Source organism: Diorhabda sublineata, chromosome 3, assembly GCF_026230105.1.
Source record: "Diorhabda sublineata isolate icDioSubl1.1 chromosome 3, icDioSubl1.1, whole genome shotgun sequence".
Lineage (NCBI taxonomy): Eukaryota > Metazoa > Arthropoda > Insecta > Coleoptera > Chrysomelidae > Diorhabda > Diorhabda sublineata.
Genome location: NC_079476.1, coordinates 23,354,086 through 23,375,185, shown reverse-complemented (window position 1 = coordinate 23,375,185; position 21,100 = coordinate 23,354,086). Strand labels below are relative to the sequence as shown.

General features: G+C 30.1%; 1 protein-coding gene across 4 annotated transcripts; it reads left to right on the top strand.

The window, feature by feature from the left end:
* The first annotated feature begins 749 nt into the window (after window positions 1–749).
* On the top strand, window positions 750–20,565 carry LOC130442076 (choline transporter-like protein 1). Of its 4 annotated transcripts, none has more exons than XM_056776076.1 (14): window positions 750–1,095; window positions 8,244–8,290; window positions 9,702–9,824; window positions 10,452–10,615; window positions 11,525–11,605; window positions 12,055–12,145; window positions 13,757–13,820; window positions 13,871–13,979; window positions 14,046–14,286; window positions 15,961–16,193; window positions 17,317–17,573; window positions 18,605–18,771; window positions 19,427–19,519; window positions 19,594–20,565. In XM_056776076.1, the coding sequence occupies exons 2-14, from the start codon at window positions 8,249–8,251 to the stop codon at window positions 19,795–19,797; spliced, it is 1,869 nt and encodes a 622-aa protein (XP_056632054.1). In that variant the 5' UTR covers window positions 750–1,095; window positions 8,244–8,248; the 3' UTR covers window positions 19,798–20,565. The 4 variants fall into 4 exon arrangements, with proteins under 4 accessions (XP_056632054.1, XP_056632055.1, XP_056632052.1 ...); XM_056776077.1 differs by having other exon boundaries at window positions 752–1,095; window positions 8,247–8,290; XM_056776074.1 differs by lacking the exon at window positions 750–1,095 and adding an exon at window positions 5,211–5,334 and having other exon boundaries at window positions 8,247–8,290.
* The last annotated feature ends 535 nt before the right edge of the window (window positions 20,566–21,100 follow it).

Genomic DNA, 21,100 nt, shown 5'->3' with positions numbered 1-21,100 from the left:
CATAGCATCATTATAGAAATCATTATGTAAAGACTACAAGATGTGTTCTTACCGAAGACCAATTTACGACCTCTACTGCGCAGTCTCACTTTCCGCCATATTGGTTGTCACCAGCTGACTGACTTATACTTATTTACATTGAGTGTATAGAGTAGTTATTGAAATTAAAATGCCTTCTTATGCACAAATACAATGCGAATTGTAGAGATGAAGATATCAGTTCCCATAGATTTCCTATAAAAAATATCAAATTATTTAACGAATGGAAAAAAAATTGTGGAAAAAGACAACTTAACCTCCAACACGGTAAGTGGTATAGATCTCACTCTTATAGTGAGAGAGAAATCGAAGAAACAGTAACACATTCACTGCTCAGCGTTTCGTTCATAATAATCTTAAAACGAAAAGATTCAAATTCCCGCATTGAATTGATTGGCCAGAAGAACAATATGGCCGATAGTGGGAAAGGCCTCTCATTGGCAGTGGCTAACCGGCTGCGTAAAAACACACCTTGTGGTCTTTACATCATGATATATGATATATCGTCTCAATTTTAAGTATCTTCTTATTAAAAACTTTTATGCAGAGAATTAACTTATTCATTGAAAAGTCATTCTTCCTTCATACTTTCCTGGTATATTAAACACTCGTACATCTTTTATTCCCGGAAAGATAAAATTTGTTAAATAAAACTGAATGAAGTTTAATTTATCTAGTTAATATGAATAGTTTTAATTGATAAACCGCCCGCATTCGAATTCATTTTTTTCCTAATACATACACCATGTTTCCATAACAATGTGTATATTGTTTATACACGCGCCCTTCGTATTTCCTTACCCGACACTATCATTTTCCCTAGTGTTTATGTGTATACAAACAAAGTGTTGAAAATACATTGCATTACCAACTACCTTAGAAAACAGATGTGATTTTATTCAATTGACAAAATGATGAAAATTTTAAAAGACGAAAATGTGGTTACCAACCCACGACATGTAGTTTAGCTGTTTAAATATCTTTCAGTCGACATTGTGTTCTACATGGGATTTTCTAGTTGATTACTTGTATTCATCGTACTGTTTTTTACTAAAGGTAAGGGTGTGTTGATTGAATTAGAAATTATTTTTATTTTAGCCACAATAAATAATTGAAATAAAGCACTATTTCCACGCGAAAATGAATATTTTTTAACAAACATAAAATTTGTAAAAAATATATTCCACTGTCACATCAAACTTTTTTATTTTTAAATTACAAAACGATAAATGAAACATACAAAAAATTGACATAAATAAAATTGCTTCTACAGACAACTAGAAGATCGTGAACTTTACACATGTCACATAATCTAACCAACCGCGGTTACCGAATGTTACATCGACGACAACATAAATATAGTTCTATTCGCGATTAATTGTTATTATTCATTCAGAAGAATTACGCTATTCTAATGCATAATAGCCATCATTACTAGCTCATTGAATAATATAATATATAATATTACCAAATATCAAATATTTATCACTTACCAATTGCGAGATAATAAAAACTACACAGTAAAAAGTTTTTGTATAATTACCATTGTTTTACTAAACATATGGTGACTAAAATTGTCTACGAATTCAAATTATAATACAATTTAAAAGAATTTACCCAGATGAGGTGTAATTTTTATGATTTTTGAAAATAAATTTTACTTCAATAGTAATTATAAGGAAAGTTTTTTATTTTTCAATAACATCGTTGAAGATTTACAAAAATCTTAGTATTTTGATTTACATTATTTTGTTCTAAAATTAGAAACATTAGATAGACGCTGTTTGCGTTTATGCTTGAATCTAAAATAGAACACTTAAGCCTCTTGATTTTTAAATAAAATTAGCAAGATTTTGATTTATAGTGGGGAAGGCAGATTTTAAATTTAAATTGTTTAGATATTATAGAAAGTGTTAATAATTTTTCCATAATAATCTTTGAAAAATTACATAAAATCTTAGTATTATGAATCACTTTCTTTTGTTGTAAGTTTTGTACAACGAAATTGTGATTTGAGATACTATAGAAACATCAGGTAGATGGCGCTAGCTACGCCGTTTGCGGTTATGCTTGAATCTGGAATACTTAAGCTTTTTAAATTAATTTAGCAAGTTTTTGATTTGTAGGAGGGGAGGGAGATTTTAAATTCAAATATAAAACTGAAATAAATCACAATATAATTCTACCTAAAACATAATAGTATGTCAAAGAAAGATAAGTTTTTTCAATGTAATGATAAATTAAAAAGTTTTCTATGCAACAAATGTGTAAAGTAGCCTTTTTTCAACGATTGTGAAAATTGCGTCAATCACATGTGTTTTTTTACTTTTAAAAGTCCTTTTTCATATATTATATATTTATAAAGATTTTAAACATTTTAATCAAGATTAGAACAAATTAACAAAACAACGGGAGAATTAGTAGTAAATAAATGATAGTAAATAATAAGTGGCATCAGTGGGATTTGAACCTGGAACCTCCCGTATGTGAGCCTCATACTCAAGCCACTTCACTACGGAAACCTTAATAATACACTTTTTACGCACTACTACTTAAAGTATGTTTCTTGAATGAGTAAATTGAGTGGTATAGTTTGTGATTTTGTGAGCTAAACTGAATTATTTATTAGTAAATTTACAAAAATTGTAAAATTAACAAAAAAGTTTCTTATTCGTGCTTTCAGCTCTTCAAAATTTACCAGTTTCTTATTAGACCTTCTTCGAAAAAACCAAAGAATTGATATATGGGTATATATGGGTATCTCAGTGGTCATTAAATAATATCTCTTTTATCTTTCCTCCATCTGTCTGGACATACAGCATCTAGATAATCAAGCGCAATTTTTGATACTGAATTTGTTAACAAAACCTTAATAAACTTAAAACTATTATAAAGAAATGGTAAAGATTGAGAATACTACTTGTTATTGTTTTTTTACATATACAAAATACCGCTACTATGTATTGAATAATTCAAATAAAAACCATTTTATTGAATAACTACATGTAGTAAGGATAAAGATTTTGACTTATTAATTCGTTTCGTTAAATTGAAAGCTTGATATTTTAAAAACGTGAACGTGTGAACTCTATTCAAGGTTACTAAGACGATGCAGTGTCTAGAAAGTAAATAATCACACCTTATTCCGATCAACGAAAATGTATTCTACTATTTCTACTTGAATTATAAACAAAACAATTTACATATTCATCATTTTTAATATTAACTAAATAACAAGATTCACTTTTAATTTATACAGTTATTTAAACGCCAAATTATATAAAAATCAAAATGTTTCAATAAATTCAAGTATAAACTATAAAAAGAAGAATATTTAGAAGCAGCAATCACTTAACTAAATGAAAAAAATGAACACAACAGTGAAAACGAAATCTCTACATTAGGTTTTTCGGAAACTGTGAAGTCAGGTAGATCATATATCAGCTGATTATGGATCTTAACCCAGAACCAGATTTGGATCACAGTTTCCGAACGTCGCGTTCAATTTTCGGTTGAAATTTCAAATATTATCTACAAAAATTTTAGAGTTTTATTACTTTTTTCTGCGTTAATTTATGCATGATATTTATTTAGTTGAATAGATGTTTAATAATTGTTATTAAGCAGCTATTAACGTGTTTCAAAGGACGTGTTTGCGTTAAGTTCTTTTTTAGGTTGATTAGATTTTTTTGTTATAACATCGACATATAACATACAAAATCGGGATGATTTTGTATGTTTGTAAATCCTGGGTATTGTCAGAACTTGAAAATCCAGAAAAAACAAATATAAAGTTCCACAGAAATAGCTAACATTTTTGAGAATGAAAAAGTAAAAGTGCAAAATAGCAAAGAGGAAGAATTTTTTTAGAAAATGAAACTATACATCCGAAGTTTGTTTATTAAAAAATTTTGATATAATTTTCTCCTAAAATCCTTGAAGCCCAACTGTCGATACAACTATGTATATTCAAAGAATTATATTTTTGTATATATACCTATGAAAGCAACAAATTGCTGTAATTTCAGTATCTAGTTGAATGTTCATGCAATGTATGACATCATTAAAAGGACATTGCTCCATTGTTTGCTATAGATTGTATGAAATATGTATTTTCTATAAAGGGTAGTTTCCCTACATATATCAATACTTTCGTAGGTTAAAAGGAAATATCGTGGTTTAAATTGATTATAAAAATAAATGGAAAAATGGAAAATATGAATAGCTTTAATTTCCGGACCATTTACTATAATTACAAGGGGAACTGTTTAAAGATGCTAATAATAAATAATATTTCATTATTTGAAAGGTTGCAATTAGGAAAATTTCCAATTCTAGAATTACTAAAAATAATAATGATCTGTTAGTCTGGTTTTTGTTTCTATCAATAATAGTATTAGTCCAGTTACCAACGGTAAAAATAGGATATTACCTCGCAATTTTTTCGAAAAACATCGATTTGTATAAAAAATTGGAATTAAGCTTATTTTATAATTATTTTATAAACCATTTATCACTTAAATGAATAAAATAAATATTACATAGTACACGTTAAGTATTCCTTTATATTTCAGAGTGAAAATTATAATTTTTTTGAATAAATTAAGCAATGGAAAACCCACCATTAGGAGAAATTTTGAAAAAACCACCCTTATTGCATAAATATTGTGAAAATTGTACAAAAACTTTTTATTGAAAGTTGTAATTGTTTTAAACTGTTATGTATGTTGTTAAATGTATGTTAGTTTTTAAGTTTTAACACGTGTTCATTCTTTCGATTTTGGGTATAAACTGGATCTTAAATATACATAAGACTATTCTGTTGAGACACTCCATACACACTATAATACTCTATATTGAGCTGTATTAAGTCCAAACTTTCGGAAAGTATTCTTCCCATCATCAGTAAAACTACAATATAAAACGAATAGAATGTTATGTTTTAACAAATAAACTATATACAACTTTATAATTAGACCTGTATGTATTAGATCTCAAATAAAGTAGTTTGTTTGCAACAAAACTTGTATGTATTAACAAACTGCTACTACACGAACTATTTCTGTTTGAATTGTTAAAATGACTACTCGTTTTATCTCAAATTCATTCTTTTTATCAATTTCCTTTTTCCTCAAATGTGTATTATTTAAAGAAATTGTGATAAAAAATTTAGTTTTGCTTATAGTCAGTATATTGTGAATATACTGTTGTTGAGTTTCTTTATATTAAAAAAAAATCAAAAAGAGTGGTAATGTGTAACTATTGTGGTGATTATTGAATTTTTAAAATATCTAAGTAAGCAATTTCTTTGGTTTTCAATATATTCGGAATTATTGGGTCTATAACTTAATTCGTGCGGTTTTTTTTCAAAATTTGAACGTTTATTTACGAAAGACGTGTACAATAGTATTATTCAAAGTATTACCCATCTGAAGCTATTACCTTTTCCTATCTTTGAAATTTGTGGATCCCATCCCATAAGAACGGCGCCGGCTTGGCAGCCAAGCATGAATCAAGCCAATTTTTGATATCTTGCTCTGATGTGAACCGTATTCCAGTGAGGGCGTTCTGCATTGACTGGAACAAATGGTAGTCAGAAGGGGCAAGGTCTGGGCTATAAGGCGGGTGAGGTAAAACTTCTCATTGCCTCGTGTCTGATCGCAGAATCCGGACGTTTTTCGGCTACTGCTCTCTTCAAACGGATTAATTGTGTTCGGTAACGTTCTCCATTGATGGTTTCATCCGGATTTAGCAGTTCATAATACAGCACACCCTTCTGATCCCACCAAATAGAGTGCCATGGATATACGGCTTTGCCGTTGAATTGGCTGGCACAAATGATTTTTTGCGCCTGGAGTTGTAGTAATATATCCATTTTTTGTCACCAGTAACAATCCGATGCAAAAATGACTTCCTTCTGTGGCGTTCCAACACATGCAAAACCGCCTTTCGACGTCTCTCGGCTTGAGTTCATGTGGAACCCAATTTCCTTGCTTTTGGATATATCCAGATGCTTTTAAACGTTTTGAAATGAGTGCTTGAGTGACACCCAAAGATTCTGCGAGCTCTTCTTGTGTTTGCCAACCATCTTCATCGAGTAATGCTTCCAGTTCTTCATCTTCAAAAATCTGCCCAGGACATTCATCGTCTTCCAAACTAAAATCACCAATTTTCAATCGTGCAAACCACTTTTGGTACGTTCGCTCAGCTAGAGCATGTTCACCATAAACTTCCATCAAAATACTAAGTTAATGAAGAAGAACTCCCCGCAAAAACACTTTTTCAGGAACAAAGTTCGACATATTTGAGTAAAAAAAATTATTGTCGTTAACGCTTCAAATGGATGAAATACTGAAAAGATGTACAATGAGAGTAGCTTTCCAACCCAGGTTCGGAATATTAGAACGATATAATATTATACAAGTTACTCGATCTCTTATCAAACCGCTTGAATTAAGTTATAGACCACATATAAAGGGAATTTGGATTTCTGCCTCACCGTTTGCATGAATTAATATTTTTTTTTTTTCAACAAGTTTTAAACCAACAAAATAGTGCATTCGAAAACCATGAACTTAGTTAAATTTAGGTATAAAATAAGAAAATTAAAATAAGTTCAAATTGACAAAGTAAATATCTTTTGGTTGAGCAGGTAAAGAGGTTGATGTACGTAGTTTTTAGTTCAGATTCCTTGCGGCAATTTTATAATAAAACATCTTTCATATTAAATTTAATTTCATTATTTGTCATCTTATCCTCAATTTGAGCCCAAATTAGGTTTACTTCATTTTGTACAATACCTTCTATAAGTACATCAATATTTTCTACATTTTTCTTCTTGCCTTACTAGATTTGACTAAAATTAATAGTTTGCTTTCCATATTTCCAATTCAAATTTTATATTAGTCAAAGTAAGTCATTCTCAAATTACAGCTTTTTCATCCACCATCTTTAGATATTTATTCAAACGCCTGCTTGTCCATGTCCACGTCCATGTCCATAACAATGTAAGCCTTGGCTTCGAACCTGCTCAGTATTATTTGAAACCAATTTTCAACATGTGATGATAATCGCCAACCGGTTTTGATTTGAAGAGCAACAAGCCATAATCGACAAAACCGCTTTTTGATTCTAAGTGTAAAATAATAAAACGTCCACCTTTACCGGAAGGATATCCAGTGGAAATTAAAAAATTTAGATCGCCAAGTCGACCGTTCCGTTTCCTGTGTTTAAATCTGAAACAAAAACCTTGTTTTTTCTTTTCGATAGGGAATCACAATTTGCTTCTTTCTGTATTACAATATGAAAAAAACAGAACAAAAAAATAAAATTTTAACAACCATTAGGTTTACGCCTAATAATATTAAATTGAAATCAACGAAACTGATTATAATAGTATATTGGGGAAATGGTTATTCGCATATTAAATAATTTTTCTACGCCCATGTCTGTAAACGTCAAAAATCGTACTGTCAACATTTCTTGTAAATGACATTTAACAATAACATGCACGTAATCAGATCTCATAACATACACGTGCGTTTTGAGAAGAAAACTTAAACTTTTTGGTTTAATTAAATTACAATCAAATTTTTATTTACGTAAGACTTTATTTGGTCTATTTACACAAAGTTAGTCAATTAAAAAACATAAAAACTTTTAGCATTAGCGAGATATATTTAGGATTGAAAGAGTGATGTATTCAATTTCAATTTCTTTAAAAATAGGACAAGTTTTCTTAAGTAACATGCATGAAGGGGCGTAGAAAAAGTATAGTACGTTACACAAGTTGTAGAATACAGCTCTTGTTACGTAATATACTATTATTTCCAACACTATGTATCAGTTTGCTCAAGATATTTTAAGCGACAAATAAAATAAAAATTAAAACAATAAAACCCGTTTCGTAATTTTTTAATTTCTAATCCATAATTTACCTATTACTGTATATTTTAGCTATTACATTAATGCATGTTATGATTAATTTATAGTATATAATATTGTAATTTGATTAAAGTAAACAGGAACGGAACTCCATATCCTGATTTTGATAAGTTTTCTAATCCCTGATATTATTCACAAAAAGGTTGCTAAAACAAAGTTCGTTAGGTAAAAGATGTTGATAACGATCTGAATGTTTTCATTGTGCTTTATGATATATGTAAATCGAACTTTATAGAAACCTAATTTTTTGCTTTTATTAGCAGATATGGGCGGTGGATTAAGCAGTGATAGAGTGCAACCTGACGAAGTAAGTTTTTTAACACAATGTGTGAATAAAAATGTATTACAAATTTCTACTTTTTAACATTTTATGGACACAATATTGTTTAAAAAAATAATAATTATTACTTTCAACTTGAAGTGATTAGTTGGCCTAAATCATAATGATTTTACTGTTAATTTTTATCTCCTTCCGGAAGGATAATTCGCTTAAATGTTTATACATTTTCTGTTGAAAAATATACGAAAAAGTATTCCCTTATAAATCTATTATTTCAAAGGACTTCTAGTTTGGAAGCTTTGATGTTTCTCTCTAAAGAATTGCGTGATGTGGTTAGTTGTTTGGTCGAAGCGCTCTATAAAAAAACGCACTTTGATAATAGCTTTGAAGACTACCAACGCTTTGTGTCCAGTTTGTATTCAGCAACTACATTTCTTTCTTTTCAATTTAATTAAATTTGTTAATTAGAGGTTTCTTTCAGTCAATTTCATTCAATTCAAATTTAATTCTGTGTACAAAAATATTTACTAAATAAATATTTCGAAGCAGTTGAGTTTGCAGGATATTCGCAACTTTTTTATTACAAAAAAATTTTATTTCTCATAAAAGTTTTTCTTTGGGTTAAATGTAAAATGCAACCGGCATACCAAACAGTGACTTTTTCGAGTTGCATTGGTTGCTCTTGTAATGCTTCTGGCTGGTCTTCCACTACAGATGCGGCAATTTTGGTTGTTGACGTATCCATGTAATCAGAAGTGAGCTTCGTCGCTGAACACAATTTTTCGATAAAAAAGTGAATCTCCCTCCAACTTTGTCAGCGTCCATTCATCAAATATTAGACGTTGTGGGAGACCGTGTGGCTTCAATTCTTGCACCAGCCGTATCTTATAATTTTTTACGCCCAAATCCTTCTGCAAAATTTTCACAGTCATCTGTAACGCTGACGGATACAACCGTAATATTTTCTTCGGTCCTCACTGTACGTTTGCTTGTTAGTGGTTTAATGTCCAATAGTGTAAACTGGGTCCGAAATTTAGCTTCGGAATAGTTCCCCAGTAGGCCGGCCAAACTAGCTATAAATTAGAAGAATTTCACAATGCACTCTCTTAACCGAGCATGAATTTTAATAGTGAAGTTCAATAATTTGCAAGCGTTGTTCGTTCGTAAATCGATTCGTGGTTAAATTATAGACCAAACAGAACAAGTTTGACAATGATACAAGACACGATTCACGCGTGATCTGTCAAACAGTATTGCCAAAAAGATACCAGCAAAAAAATCACTCATTAAAATAAAAAAAACGATCTTTAAGGAGACGTATCCTTTTCTTGATAAAAAAATTATGTAAATATCATCAATTTATAATGAAAAATTTGATAATTGTTAATTGTTTATCAGAGTTGACTTGATTACTCTTCATTTAAACTATTTTTTTTAGGTAAATACAAGCGAAAATTTGAAAAAATCGGAATCGGAAGAAACCGAAAATTTTCAAATCAAAAATAGATCGTCTACAGATGTTTTCTTCTTGATAGTTTTTTTAATTTTTTTAACGGCTTTGGTAAGTTTAAATATTGGATCTCTTATACGAGGTGTGATGAAAAATAGTGTTTCATGTCCTCGTGTGTTGAGAAAACACGCTTTAGTGGAATTATCTTTCCAGTGTATCTAATGAAACCTGGAAGTAATAAAAAAGCTAACGAAATGTTGAAATCTATTTATAGATGGTGATAGTGCAATAGATTAGATCAAATAAGAGGGGTAATGAGGCTAGCAAATACCTTGACTTAAAGGTCTATTGTATAACGAACTTTTTACCATTTCGGCAACATGCCTATATATCAGGGTGCAGTTGTTGATTTAGTTTCCATCACTTGATGAAAGCTGCGATTGACCACACAAACGATATATAAATCCAGATCTGTACCATGTATTTTAAGAAATGGTATGCAGTCGTGAATTCAATATTCGGTCAATCGAATATAATTTTTGGACGTTCTTGTTATTTGTCATTCATAGAACAAAGTTGGACTAAATTGAGAGATAATCTGATGTATTCAGTTTCAAATTGCCTTATACTACTCACTGAATATTCCATATGATATAAAGCAAACTTAATATGAATTAACAAAATGAAGACTGTAAACAAATAATTCCGAACTATTTGTATGATTTTATGAAATTTTAGATTTGCTCTCTAAGCTATTGTTTCTTTTATGGCGACATCTATAGAGTAATAAATGGATATGACAATTGCGGAAATATTTGTGGAAGAGATAACAAAAATCTCAAAAATCGAAACGATGGTAAAAAATCACCACAGTGTTTGGGAACTGATAAAGTTCATGAACCGTGAGTATTTCTTTTGGAATTTTTTCTATTTATTTATAAAGGTGAACAAAAAAACAAAAAAATCTAATATCAGTTCTAAAACCCTATTAATTATCTTGAAACTTGTCATGATAGATGTCGCCACTCAGTACATTTGACGAAATTTCCTACAAGTTATTCTAACAAGCCAACTTTGATTATTGATTAATAATTTCATTCCTAAAATGACACGATCGTTAAAAACTTTTAAACCTTTGATATATTATACAAAATTTGTCAACTAGTTTATGAACGTGATTGTTATGGGATTGTGGTAATTAAACTCTCAAAGTGTACTTTTTTAAATACTTGTTTCAATAGCAACAAAAATCAACAAACATTTATGTCTATTGTCATTTTAAATGTTGCTTTTTGAATTAAATGCTCGATTAATTAATTTGAGGAATTGATCAAATTTGGATATCTTTATACGCGTATATAATATTTATATTTTTACAATAAATTTCGACCATAATTACAGTCCCTGATGATAGTTACATTACAGAATAAACGTTGCGGTTTCATTGCCACAATCGCACAAATACCAACAATTATTTTTAATACAAATAACCACTGATGAGCAAAAGTTATTATAAGCTTTTAAAAAATCAACACGTACTAAGTCGGTATAAGAAAGTGCGAACCCTCTTACTTAATCTCTTCGCAATCCTGGACCCTTCCATGTTATGGAAATCACTGGATTACTATTGCCTTTATCGGTAAGAAACGATCTTTGTGCGATAAACCCCATTTTTATATTTTACCACTTATAAAAACTAGTTTGCTAGATTGTGGTGGTGGTGTGGTGGTTCATCGATGAAGAAAATTTTTATAAATAAGTATATAAGAAAATTTTTCAAATGAAATTTACACTTTAAAAAATTATTTTAGGTATCACATAGTTTTACAACAACAATCGTCCAAAGTGATGAATAGAATTTGTACTTCAGACTGTAACCAATATCCAGGATAGTAAGTATATTGATCTGAAGGAACAATTATTGATAATGGATTTTATTACTAGCTATGACTCATACAGAGGACAAATTTCTGTTCCTTGTTATAATTCCGTTTAGTACCATCAATAATTTAAATACAGATGATCCTAGTACGGACCTGAATACTTGGAAAAATTCCTAGACTTTCCTCTTTGCAATCATAAACTACTTTATACGCAATTAGTTATACATATTTATTTCTGTATTTATCTATTTCTTAATCTATTATTCACGAGGGGTGATCAAATTTACATAATCAAATAAAATTCGTAAATCATTTCTTATTACTTGTAACCAAATTTTTCTTAAAAAGCTTTGTTCATTATTTGGTTTATTTCTTCCATATGAGATTGTTTCTATTTTTGTTATAAATGAATTATTTTCATTCGCAGGATGTAAACAAAAATTTCATTTGTATTTTAGCAGAAAATTTTTCAATAGATGTATGCCGAATCAAAGCGAAGCTGTTGTTAATAAAGTATTTTCCAGAACTGGACTTAGTAATTTTTTCACTGTAAGTATACACAAAAGGTTCCAAATCTGGTACTAGAAATTCATATATTCACTGCAAGAAATCTTCGGCTTGAGATTAAGCATTCCTGCAAGATTTTTATTTTCTGCCAGTAAAATCAAATTGGAAACTGTTACTACAACAAACTTAGCAATCTGGTATTAAACAAAAAGAGGGTTTTGTTGTGGTTTTTAATAAGTAATCAAATGTGTGTATTCCAATGTAAATGTATAGATAGAAGAGGATGACCACCTTCAACCTCAGATCCCAATCAAATTACACTCTTTATGTGGATGCTTCAAAAGCGAATGAGCTGAAATCAAGAATTGAAAATTAGAGTAGATTAATTTCGCCCCATTTATTAAAAATGCTCGTCTGCGACTATAATATTATCACAAACTTATAGCCAACGTTAAAAAGTAATGGCATTTACTAAATTGAAATAATTTAAACTATCGATTGATTGATTCCAAATTACAGAATCTCTGTATAAAACAAATATGGTAGTATGAGACAGAATGTTGGTCATCATGGGGTTTTTAGCCGCAAAATAGCTGACCAGATCAACTGGGGACATAAAAGTAGTAGTATGGGACATAATGTTGGTCAACATGGGACTTTTAGTCACAAAATAGCTGACCAGATAAACTATGAACGTAAAAGTAGTAGTATAAGACATAATGGAGGTCATCATGGGGCTTTTAGCAACAAAATAACTGAACAGATGAACTATGAATATAATAGTAGTAATATGAGACATAATGTAGGTTACCATGGGGCTTTTGGCCAAAAAAATTACATCAAATATGAACGTAAAGGGAGTAATATAGTACAGGATGTTTGTATTCATGAAGCTTTGGCCAGAAAATAGCTGAGCTACGGACGTAAAGGGAGTATTATGGTCACCATGACACTTTTAGCATGAATTATGAATGTACAATGATTAGTATAGTACATAATGTACTATCTATGTAATCATAAAATACTTGGTCAAAAAACATGTGGATGAATAAATTATGAACGCAAAAGGAATAGTATGGGACAGAATATTGGTCATCATGAAGCGTATGGGCAAAAAAATTACTGTACAAACTATGAACGTTAACATTTTCTATTTTTGCTAATTTGCAGCTGCTAGACCACGGTTACAGAATAACCAGGATCGCTGTTAGACCTCGAGAAACTCAAATTCCAAAATCTCCAGGGAAAGTGTCTCCAGTCAGAGATATAATTCAAAATTGAAAACATTGAGCTGTGTGAGATACCTATAGCCATATTTTGTGATTGTACGGCCACAATGAAATTTAATATTTCCAGAATTAAAATTGATGTGAAATAGTTCCTACAATATTTATATGGGTTATTTTTTGTTAAGAGATGTTGTAGTATATAGTCTGATGTCAAAACCAATGAAACAGTTCAAATTTAGACAGGAGTCAAATAACAAACGCCTGTTGACAAAAACAGTGTTGCCCTTTCACTTAAGCAGCGGGAAAACTTAAAAAGTGACGGACACCCCATTTTCATTTATTTACATATCAATACTGTAGCTTTTCCGAAACCTATAACAGCTAGAGTTATAAATTATATTTAAAATTGAAATTATATTTTTAGGAAGTATCAGAAGACTTTCAAATATGTTGGACTGAAATTTGTTACCTTTGCCTTATTGCTCTAGGTAAACTTATAAAAATTATCGCGGTTTATATTTAAAAAACGTATTTTTAGTATTATCATGTTTACTTCTGGCACTATTCAGATTCCTTGTAGGATTTGTAGTTTGGATAGTTCTGATGGGATCATTATCAGCATGTGTAATAGCAACAGTTGTTTTATGGTGTGTAAGCGTTCTACAAGGACTTCAATACGGATCTTTGTGGTACACTTTCCTCTATTTTTTCAGGATATTATGGAAACATTCTAAGAACTATGTAGACGATATACCCGATAACCTTGTACCTGATGTTGACGCAAGAAAAACCTATACTTACTTGGTATTCGCCATTTTGACGACAATAGCTACAGTTATTATAAGTCTTATTATTTTTGTAATGAGAAAAAGAATCGAATTGGTTGTTCAGTTATTCGAGGAATCTGGAAAAGCGATTGCTGCTATGCCTATTTTATTATTCCAACCGATTCTTGTGAGTAATAACTTGAAAATACATTCAATAATCGGTAAAATATCAATTAATTATGTTCTAATCTAAAGTTAGTTTATTCATCTTCATTTTCTTTAATCATTCATTTAATAAAGGAATCAGTTCAGCCTCATTATTCCCTGAGATTTACCGAGCTATGAGGTTTTATCTCCATGAAGTAATTTAGTTGGCATATTACACTGGTTTAAGGCGCTGCTATACATACCACCCCAAACAAATAATCAAAGACCGCCAACCATGAGTCAATTAAAATATTCCGCAAGGAGCTGGAATGGGAATTTTTCATTCAAAAGCACTTTTACAATAAGTAACCCTAATGTGGCTACCAGGGTATACCCAGCAAAAAGGAAGCAGGCAGTTTTGCCAAAAAGTAGCAAGGATTCCATATTTTGGAAAAAATTTCATGTAATATCAAATCAACAACGAACTGAATGGATGGCAAAGAGATCAGTCTTTAACTATAAAGACAGCAGAGCATTCACTGACCTGCCCATTTGCACACACACACACACACACACACACACACACACACACACACACAAATAGCCTCTTTTAAAGGTCTTAGTATTTTGGAGACCTAAAAATAAAATACACAGTCATGCCAAAAATTTCATTTTTGGTATAGTTGCAAACCAACTGGAAAGCCAAAAGAGTCACCCAAACAAGGCTAGGCTATTACAGTTAAGACTATATTTTCTGCTCTCACTTTAACAATTTTGCTTATTATCGACGTTATTTACAAGATTAAAAATGTTAATATAAACACTGTCTTTTACGTTCATAATTTATTTACACACTATACAATACACTTAACTTATAATAATTTCTGCGATTATTTTTACTAATTCGTTCTTTTCACTACGACTTTTTCTCAATAACAAACTGCGTTTACACAAATCATTTATATACCTAAATAAAATTCTACGAAGTTCTAGAACAAAAAGAAAGAAAAGAAATAAATAAACTTCCTTAGAAGTTATTTAGAAGAAATACTGTAAATAAACCGCCTACTACTAAAATAATTATTCACCCGAAAAACGCCGCGCGAATTCGCCGAATTTTTAAAATTCCAGTAGATGGACAGGGCCGGCCTAGGGAACTATTTTGCGAACAATTTTTGAGAGAAACTCGTTATATTTATATGAAGAAAAAACAACTGTTTTGTTATGACCAATAAGGACGTAATTAGCAGAATGGTGTTTGCTTCCATCCTGCTTTTGATTTTTTTCTTTGTTCTCGAACGAAATAAGGATATTTTTCTTACATATTTTTGATCAGAACTAAAATACGTTAACTAAGAAAGAAATAGGGCTTATATGAAAAAAGCATGTGTGAATGAGGCGTAGGTTTCGGAAAAACCGAGATCTGATTGGTTAAAGAAGCATGAATTAGTATGAAGATGGGTTTGGTAGCAAGGATGACGCAAATGAAGATGTGAACGTATATCTAATAGGTTCGGTTCTTAGGTAGTATTCTACTCCACTAAAGGTGTGAGTACATGACTTACACTAATTAAAAAAAATATATATTTTTATTTCAACTACTTAAAAATCAAAAACTTAGTTGCAGAAATCTATAGAATATATTATATGCTTTGAATTAGAGATGATTTATTGGTTGGATTAATTTTTATATAAATAGCAATTTTCATTTCAGACTTTCCTCTCATTAGGCATAGTCGTTGCACTATGGTTCATATTTTCTCTTTTAATAGAAAGTTCTGGTACATTAAGTGAGTATCGTCTTAACGTTTTTTTCTACGAAAAAGACGCTTGGATGAAATTTACAAGATGGTACAACTTTATCGCGATGTTATGGATGGTGCAGTTCATAATTGGTTGTCAGCATATGATTATAGCCGGAGCTGTCAGCATTTGGTACTTTAAACGGTAAACAAATGATTGTTTTCACTATAATTTTGTTTGTTTGTTTAACGCAGCCAATTTATTAGAATGATATTTCTACTATTCAAAACAATTCAAAAATCAGCTCACTTTATTTTTCAAAAATTAGACACTGTACAATTTTAATTATCTAATGACATGAATAACATTAACCGAAGCTAACTGAAAATTCTTTTTATGTCAATAGTTATCAGTTGACAAAAATCAATGGAAATTGATAATAGCTTTTATTATTTTTACTGTAAGTTATATATTTTTTATAAATACCTTTGTTAGACAGAATACTCTAAAGTTTCCGAATGTTAATATTAATTAGGTCGAGTTAATATACAGTGCGTCCATGAAATAACGCATACATTCATTATCAGCTAAAAAAACAATCATTTTCGAAGTGTATTTTTGTATTTAATTTTCTGTTTAGTTTGGCATTGTGTACAATAAAATTGTGGGGCCTATTCTTTTGGAGTGAGTGTTTTCTGCTGAAGAATAGAAATAACGCCTCCGTATAGATTTTTAGAAATTCAAGAGCGCTCAATTGGTTAATTTGATCTTTGGATTGATTATGGTGCAACCATTTCATGGCCATCGCATAATCTGGATTTCACACTGCTGGAAAAGCAAGAGTAAGATGGTTGGGACCTGACCGGAAGTTGGGGGAGAGGAAGAGAAAGACAGTGGTAGAGAAGGATTTGGAAAGATTAAGGGTGAAAAACTAGAAACAATTAGCTTTGGATAGGCAGAAATAGAGAGGACTAGTATGAAATCTGAAGGTGTAAGATGACGGGTGGGTCTTCCCCGAAAAGAGCTTCCCAAAGCGACCAAATTTCACATAATAGAGGTCATGTTATTGTTTATACATATATTTATAACAATTTTAAAATGAAGAGACAATTAATAAAGAAAACCCCATTATAATATTAGTAAATATATTGTTGTAACTTGAAGTATTTTAATTACAATTGTTATTTTTTTATTCTGAATACGAACCAAATTATCACTATACACTCCTATTCAACAAAAAGTTCCAAATAGTATAGTTTCTTAAAAGACATTCCTACTTTTTATCATACATCTAAAATAAAGTAACAAATTAATTTTTACTTTCTAGAGACAAATCTTCTTTGGGTACACCTGTTATTCAAAGTACTGGAAATTTGATAAGGTTCCATTTAGGATCTGTAGCTTTAGGTTCATGTCTTATTGCAACTGTACAATTTATCAGAATGTTAATGAAGTTACTTGAAAAGTTTTTGCGAAATAGAGAGGGAAAAATCGTCGACTGTTTATTAAAATGCTGTCACTGTTGTTTGTATTGTTTCGAAAAGATACTGAAATATTTAACTAGGAATGCTTACATTGAAGTTGGTAAGTACATATTTATTTAGCTTATCTATAATTTATTCAATAAATTACGAATCTCGAGATATTTAAGTTTAATTTCTTGAAATAGTAAATTGATATTCAAACTTTTAATGGCAAATGAAAATTACTTGACACCTTATCCTAAATCCTAACCTAATTGTTCAAGCGAGAGACACTCTCAGAATACCATAGAATACTTTCAAGTTCGTGGTTGATTCGTTTGGTTGCTTTATAATTCGTGAGTGGTATTAAATAAACAGTTCAGTATAAATATCTAAGAACAATTAGATTTGAACAAAAATTCAGAATACCGATTTAGCTGTCATGTCTGGGCGTGTACAAGATGCCCGTGGGGACAGCCAAATGTCCCGCTGTAAAAGTTTGATTCAAATTTTCATATGAAAATATTCATTTAATATACATAGCTAAGATCGTTTTAAAAGGTATATAAAAAAATAATCTCTCAACTAACAGAGAGTGTGATGTTTGAAATGCATTACATCGTGAAAAATATATGCGTCAGTGTAGTTTCATGAACGATATACTCATAAATAATTGGTATTATATTCTGTTTGGGTATGATTACAAATTTTGCTTATAATATAAAGTATTTTTGTAGCAAACTTCAGCTTTGGTCCCAAAATTATGACCACCTTAATCAAAATAAGTATTTGGAGGTAAAGTTATTTTGAACATGAATGGATTAAGTGTAAATGAAATATTTTGGTATAATTCTACAACAATTATTTGTTTACTTACCTAAAATCTGTCAATTAAATTAAATATCTCCGTTTTGTGTAATTCTGTGTTAAATTTATTTGCTTGGAATTCGGACACTGACCTACACTAACTTTCTACATCACGCTAGTCATAATCTATGAGGCAAATTTGAGCAAAATATTTTGACGCTAAACTAGTATCCTATTTAATAGGTAAAAATGCAGTACCTATTTCATTTAAAGTAATTATATGAGTTAATGATTTTATTTTAAACATTTTTCAATTGGAATATTTTAAAAATAAATTACTTTCAGCTATTTTTGGACTTCCTTTTTGTAAAGCAGGACAGCAAGCCTATAAGCTCCTTACTGCAAATATATTGCGAGTGGCAGCAATCAATTCTGTTGGTGATTTCGTATTATTTTTGGGAAAAGTTGTAGTGGTCATAGCAACTGTTCTAATAGGAATCAAAATACTTCAAGTAGGTCATATTTTTGTGAAATTCCTGTTTATTTATTTTAAGTAGACAAGATAGAAACAAAAGCACGCCCGTGTCATTTCGTATGCACGTGAATCACTGAAGCGAAACCATAGAACAGGACTGTACTTTATAATAGAATATGAGTTTTTTATAATGCTATAGTTGAATTCTATATAGACATCTGCAGAAAAACAGCATATAAACTTTTGAAAAATAAAACTACTTATTTCATTATTTATTTATATGATTGAAATCGATAGAACTACATTATCTTTACACCTTTAAAAATTGTTCGTCTCTCATTCAGTATATCATTATTGATACTAAATAATTAGATTGGATTGTTTGGTAAATCGTTTTGACTTTCCAGCTGTGCATAGTAGATGCATTGCACTTCTGGACATCTCTAGAAGTTTCTCGGTTGAGTTGAATTTATACACACGGTATATCTTACATAATTTATTTATACACTAACTATTCACTAACACTTACACGCTAAATTATTTACTAATATTTGTGTACATACTAAAAATTTTAACTTAAACCAAATTTTATTTTCCTATCAATAATTATATAACCAAGAAGAAAATACAACATTTTTATTCTAATAATTTAATTTCTTGATCAATTATTTGAATAATTAATCATATTTTAGGATAAAGAAGGTCTTCAGCACATGTGGGTACCAATTACATTATCTGGTTTATTTGCATATTTTGTCTCACACTGTTTTATGACAGTATATGAAGTGAGTATTTCGAAAAATGTGATTGAAATAAAAAAATGAACTTGTCTCGAATCAACTGTATTTTTTGTTTTAAGATGGTGATAGATACAATTTTTTTGTGTTTCTGTGAAGACTGCGAGAAGAACGACGGCGAAAACAGACCGTATTTCATGTCAAGAGGTTTAATGGAATTCGTGGAAAATTCAAAAAGGGCATTAGATTCTAAAAAGAAATCGTCCACCGTAGAAGCGACTATACCTTCCATAAGTGAAGATGTTACTAGAAATTTTTCAGGATAACTTCCAACGACTGATTTAAAAGAATAATAATTGCACTTTAATATAATTAGATTCAAAATAGTAGATACTAAATACCTAGAATTTGTTTGACTTGAGTTAACGACACTGTTGCTAGTTTATTTTATTTATGATTAATCAATTACACATTACATCTTACTGTTGATAAGATGTATTACCATAACGTGGATTTATTATCAAAAATATATAAAAGTCCTGCAATAATTTGCCTTAAGAATTTCAATATGACAACATTGCTTTTATTGTTAGTGTGTGGGTTATTAAAAAAGAATAGAAAATAGCAATAACCGTAAGGTAGAGAGAGATGTATCATTCAACGAGATTATTTCCTAGGTCCTCGTAACATTCAGTAGCGTATCATTATATTATTTATATCATTGTAAATGTAATACGACGATTAAATTGTAATGCAAATAAATAATAAATTGATTAAATATTTATTGAAATACATTCAATTACGGAGAGAAAATAATATCTACTCCATCTTTCAAAAGATTCCCAGAATTTTTATTTGTGTTTATTTCAAGTGTTCGAAAAAGTATTATTTTTTCGGGACTATTTTGTTTTGATAAAATTAGCCAATAGAAATTAACGAATTGATCATATTTTCCGCGAATAAATAAGTGATTATACACTTGGCAACGTGATTTTATCAATATCACAGTTTTAATGCATCTAAATGTTCTTGATTTTAGGTCTCTTCTATTTTATATTTATAGTTTTTATAGTTTTTAGATGCATTAATATATCAAAAGGTCTAAGAAATAAGAAATAGAAGAAATTTATCACAGTTTTTCGGTGGGTCCAACAATATATGTTGCTATAATAACCACTTTTGAAGCTTCTCAAAAAGTCGTCTTAAACTCGCAGTTAATCATTTCAGAACAACTTCAAGTTTAGATATAAGCAAATCAAATTGATTTTTAATGCCGCTGAGCAAGCAGAAATGCGTTTGGAAGCAGTTTTCGTTATTTTTTTGGAGAGAGAAAGTTCTTTATATAATGGTAACGAATACCGCCCGAGCAATCGAAAATAATCGATTATTTTCGAACCTCTTGGGCTTATGAATGACTATTTTCCACCCACAAAATTTCAAATTTCGAATTGAAAGAAAGTTCGATGGTTAAAAATTTTATTTGGGAAATCAGAATGTAATTTTTTTGATGGTAGACTGTAACAAAAAATAAACGAGAGGACTGGAACAACTAGATGATTATTCAACGCAATTAAGGCTCAGTTTATTGCGAGGAAAATTCCAAATCAAATATGTATAAACAGAAATATA

Bases quoted from the DNA above. Each gene is read 5' to 3' on its own strand.
- LOC130442076 (XM_056776076.1), top strand. From the start codon at position 8,249: ATGGGCGGTGGATTAAGCAGTGATAGAGTGCAACCTGACGAA. The intron at 13,821-13,870 runs GTAAACTTATAA...ACGTATTTTTAG, and splicing joins CCTTTGCCTTATTGCTCTAG to TATTATCATGTTTACTTCTG. The intron at 18,772-19,426 runs GTAGGTCATATT...ATCATATTTTAG, and splicing joins TAGGAATCAAAATACTTCAA to GATAAAGAAGGTCTTCAGCA.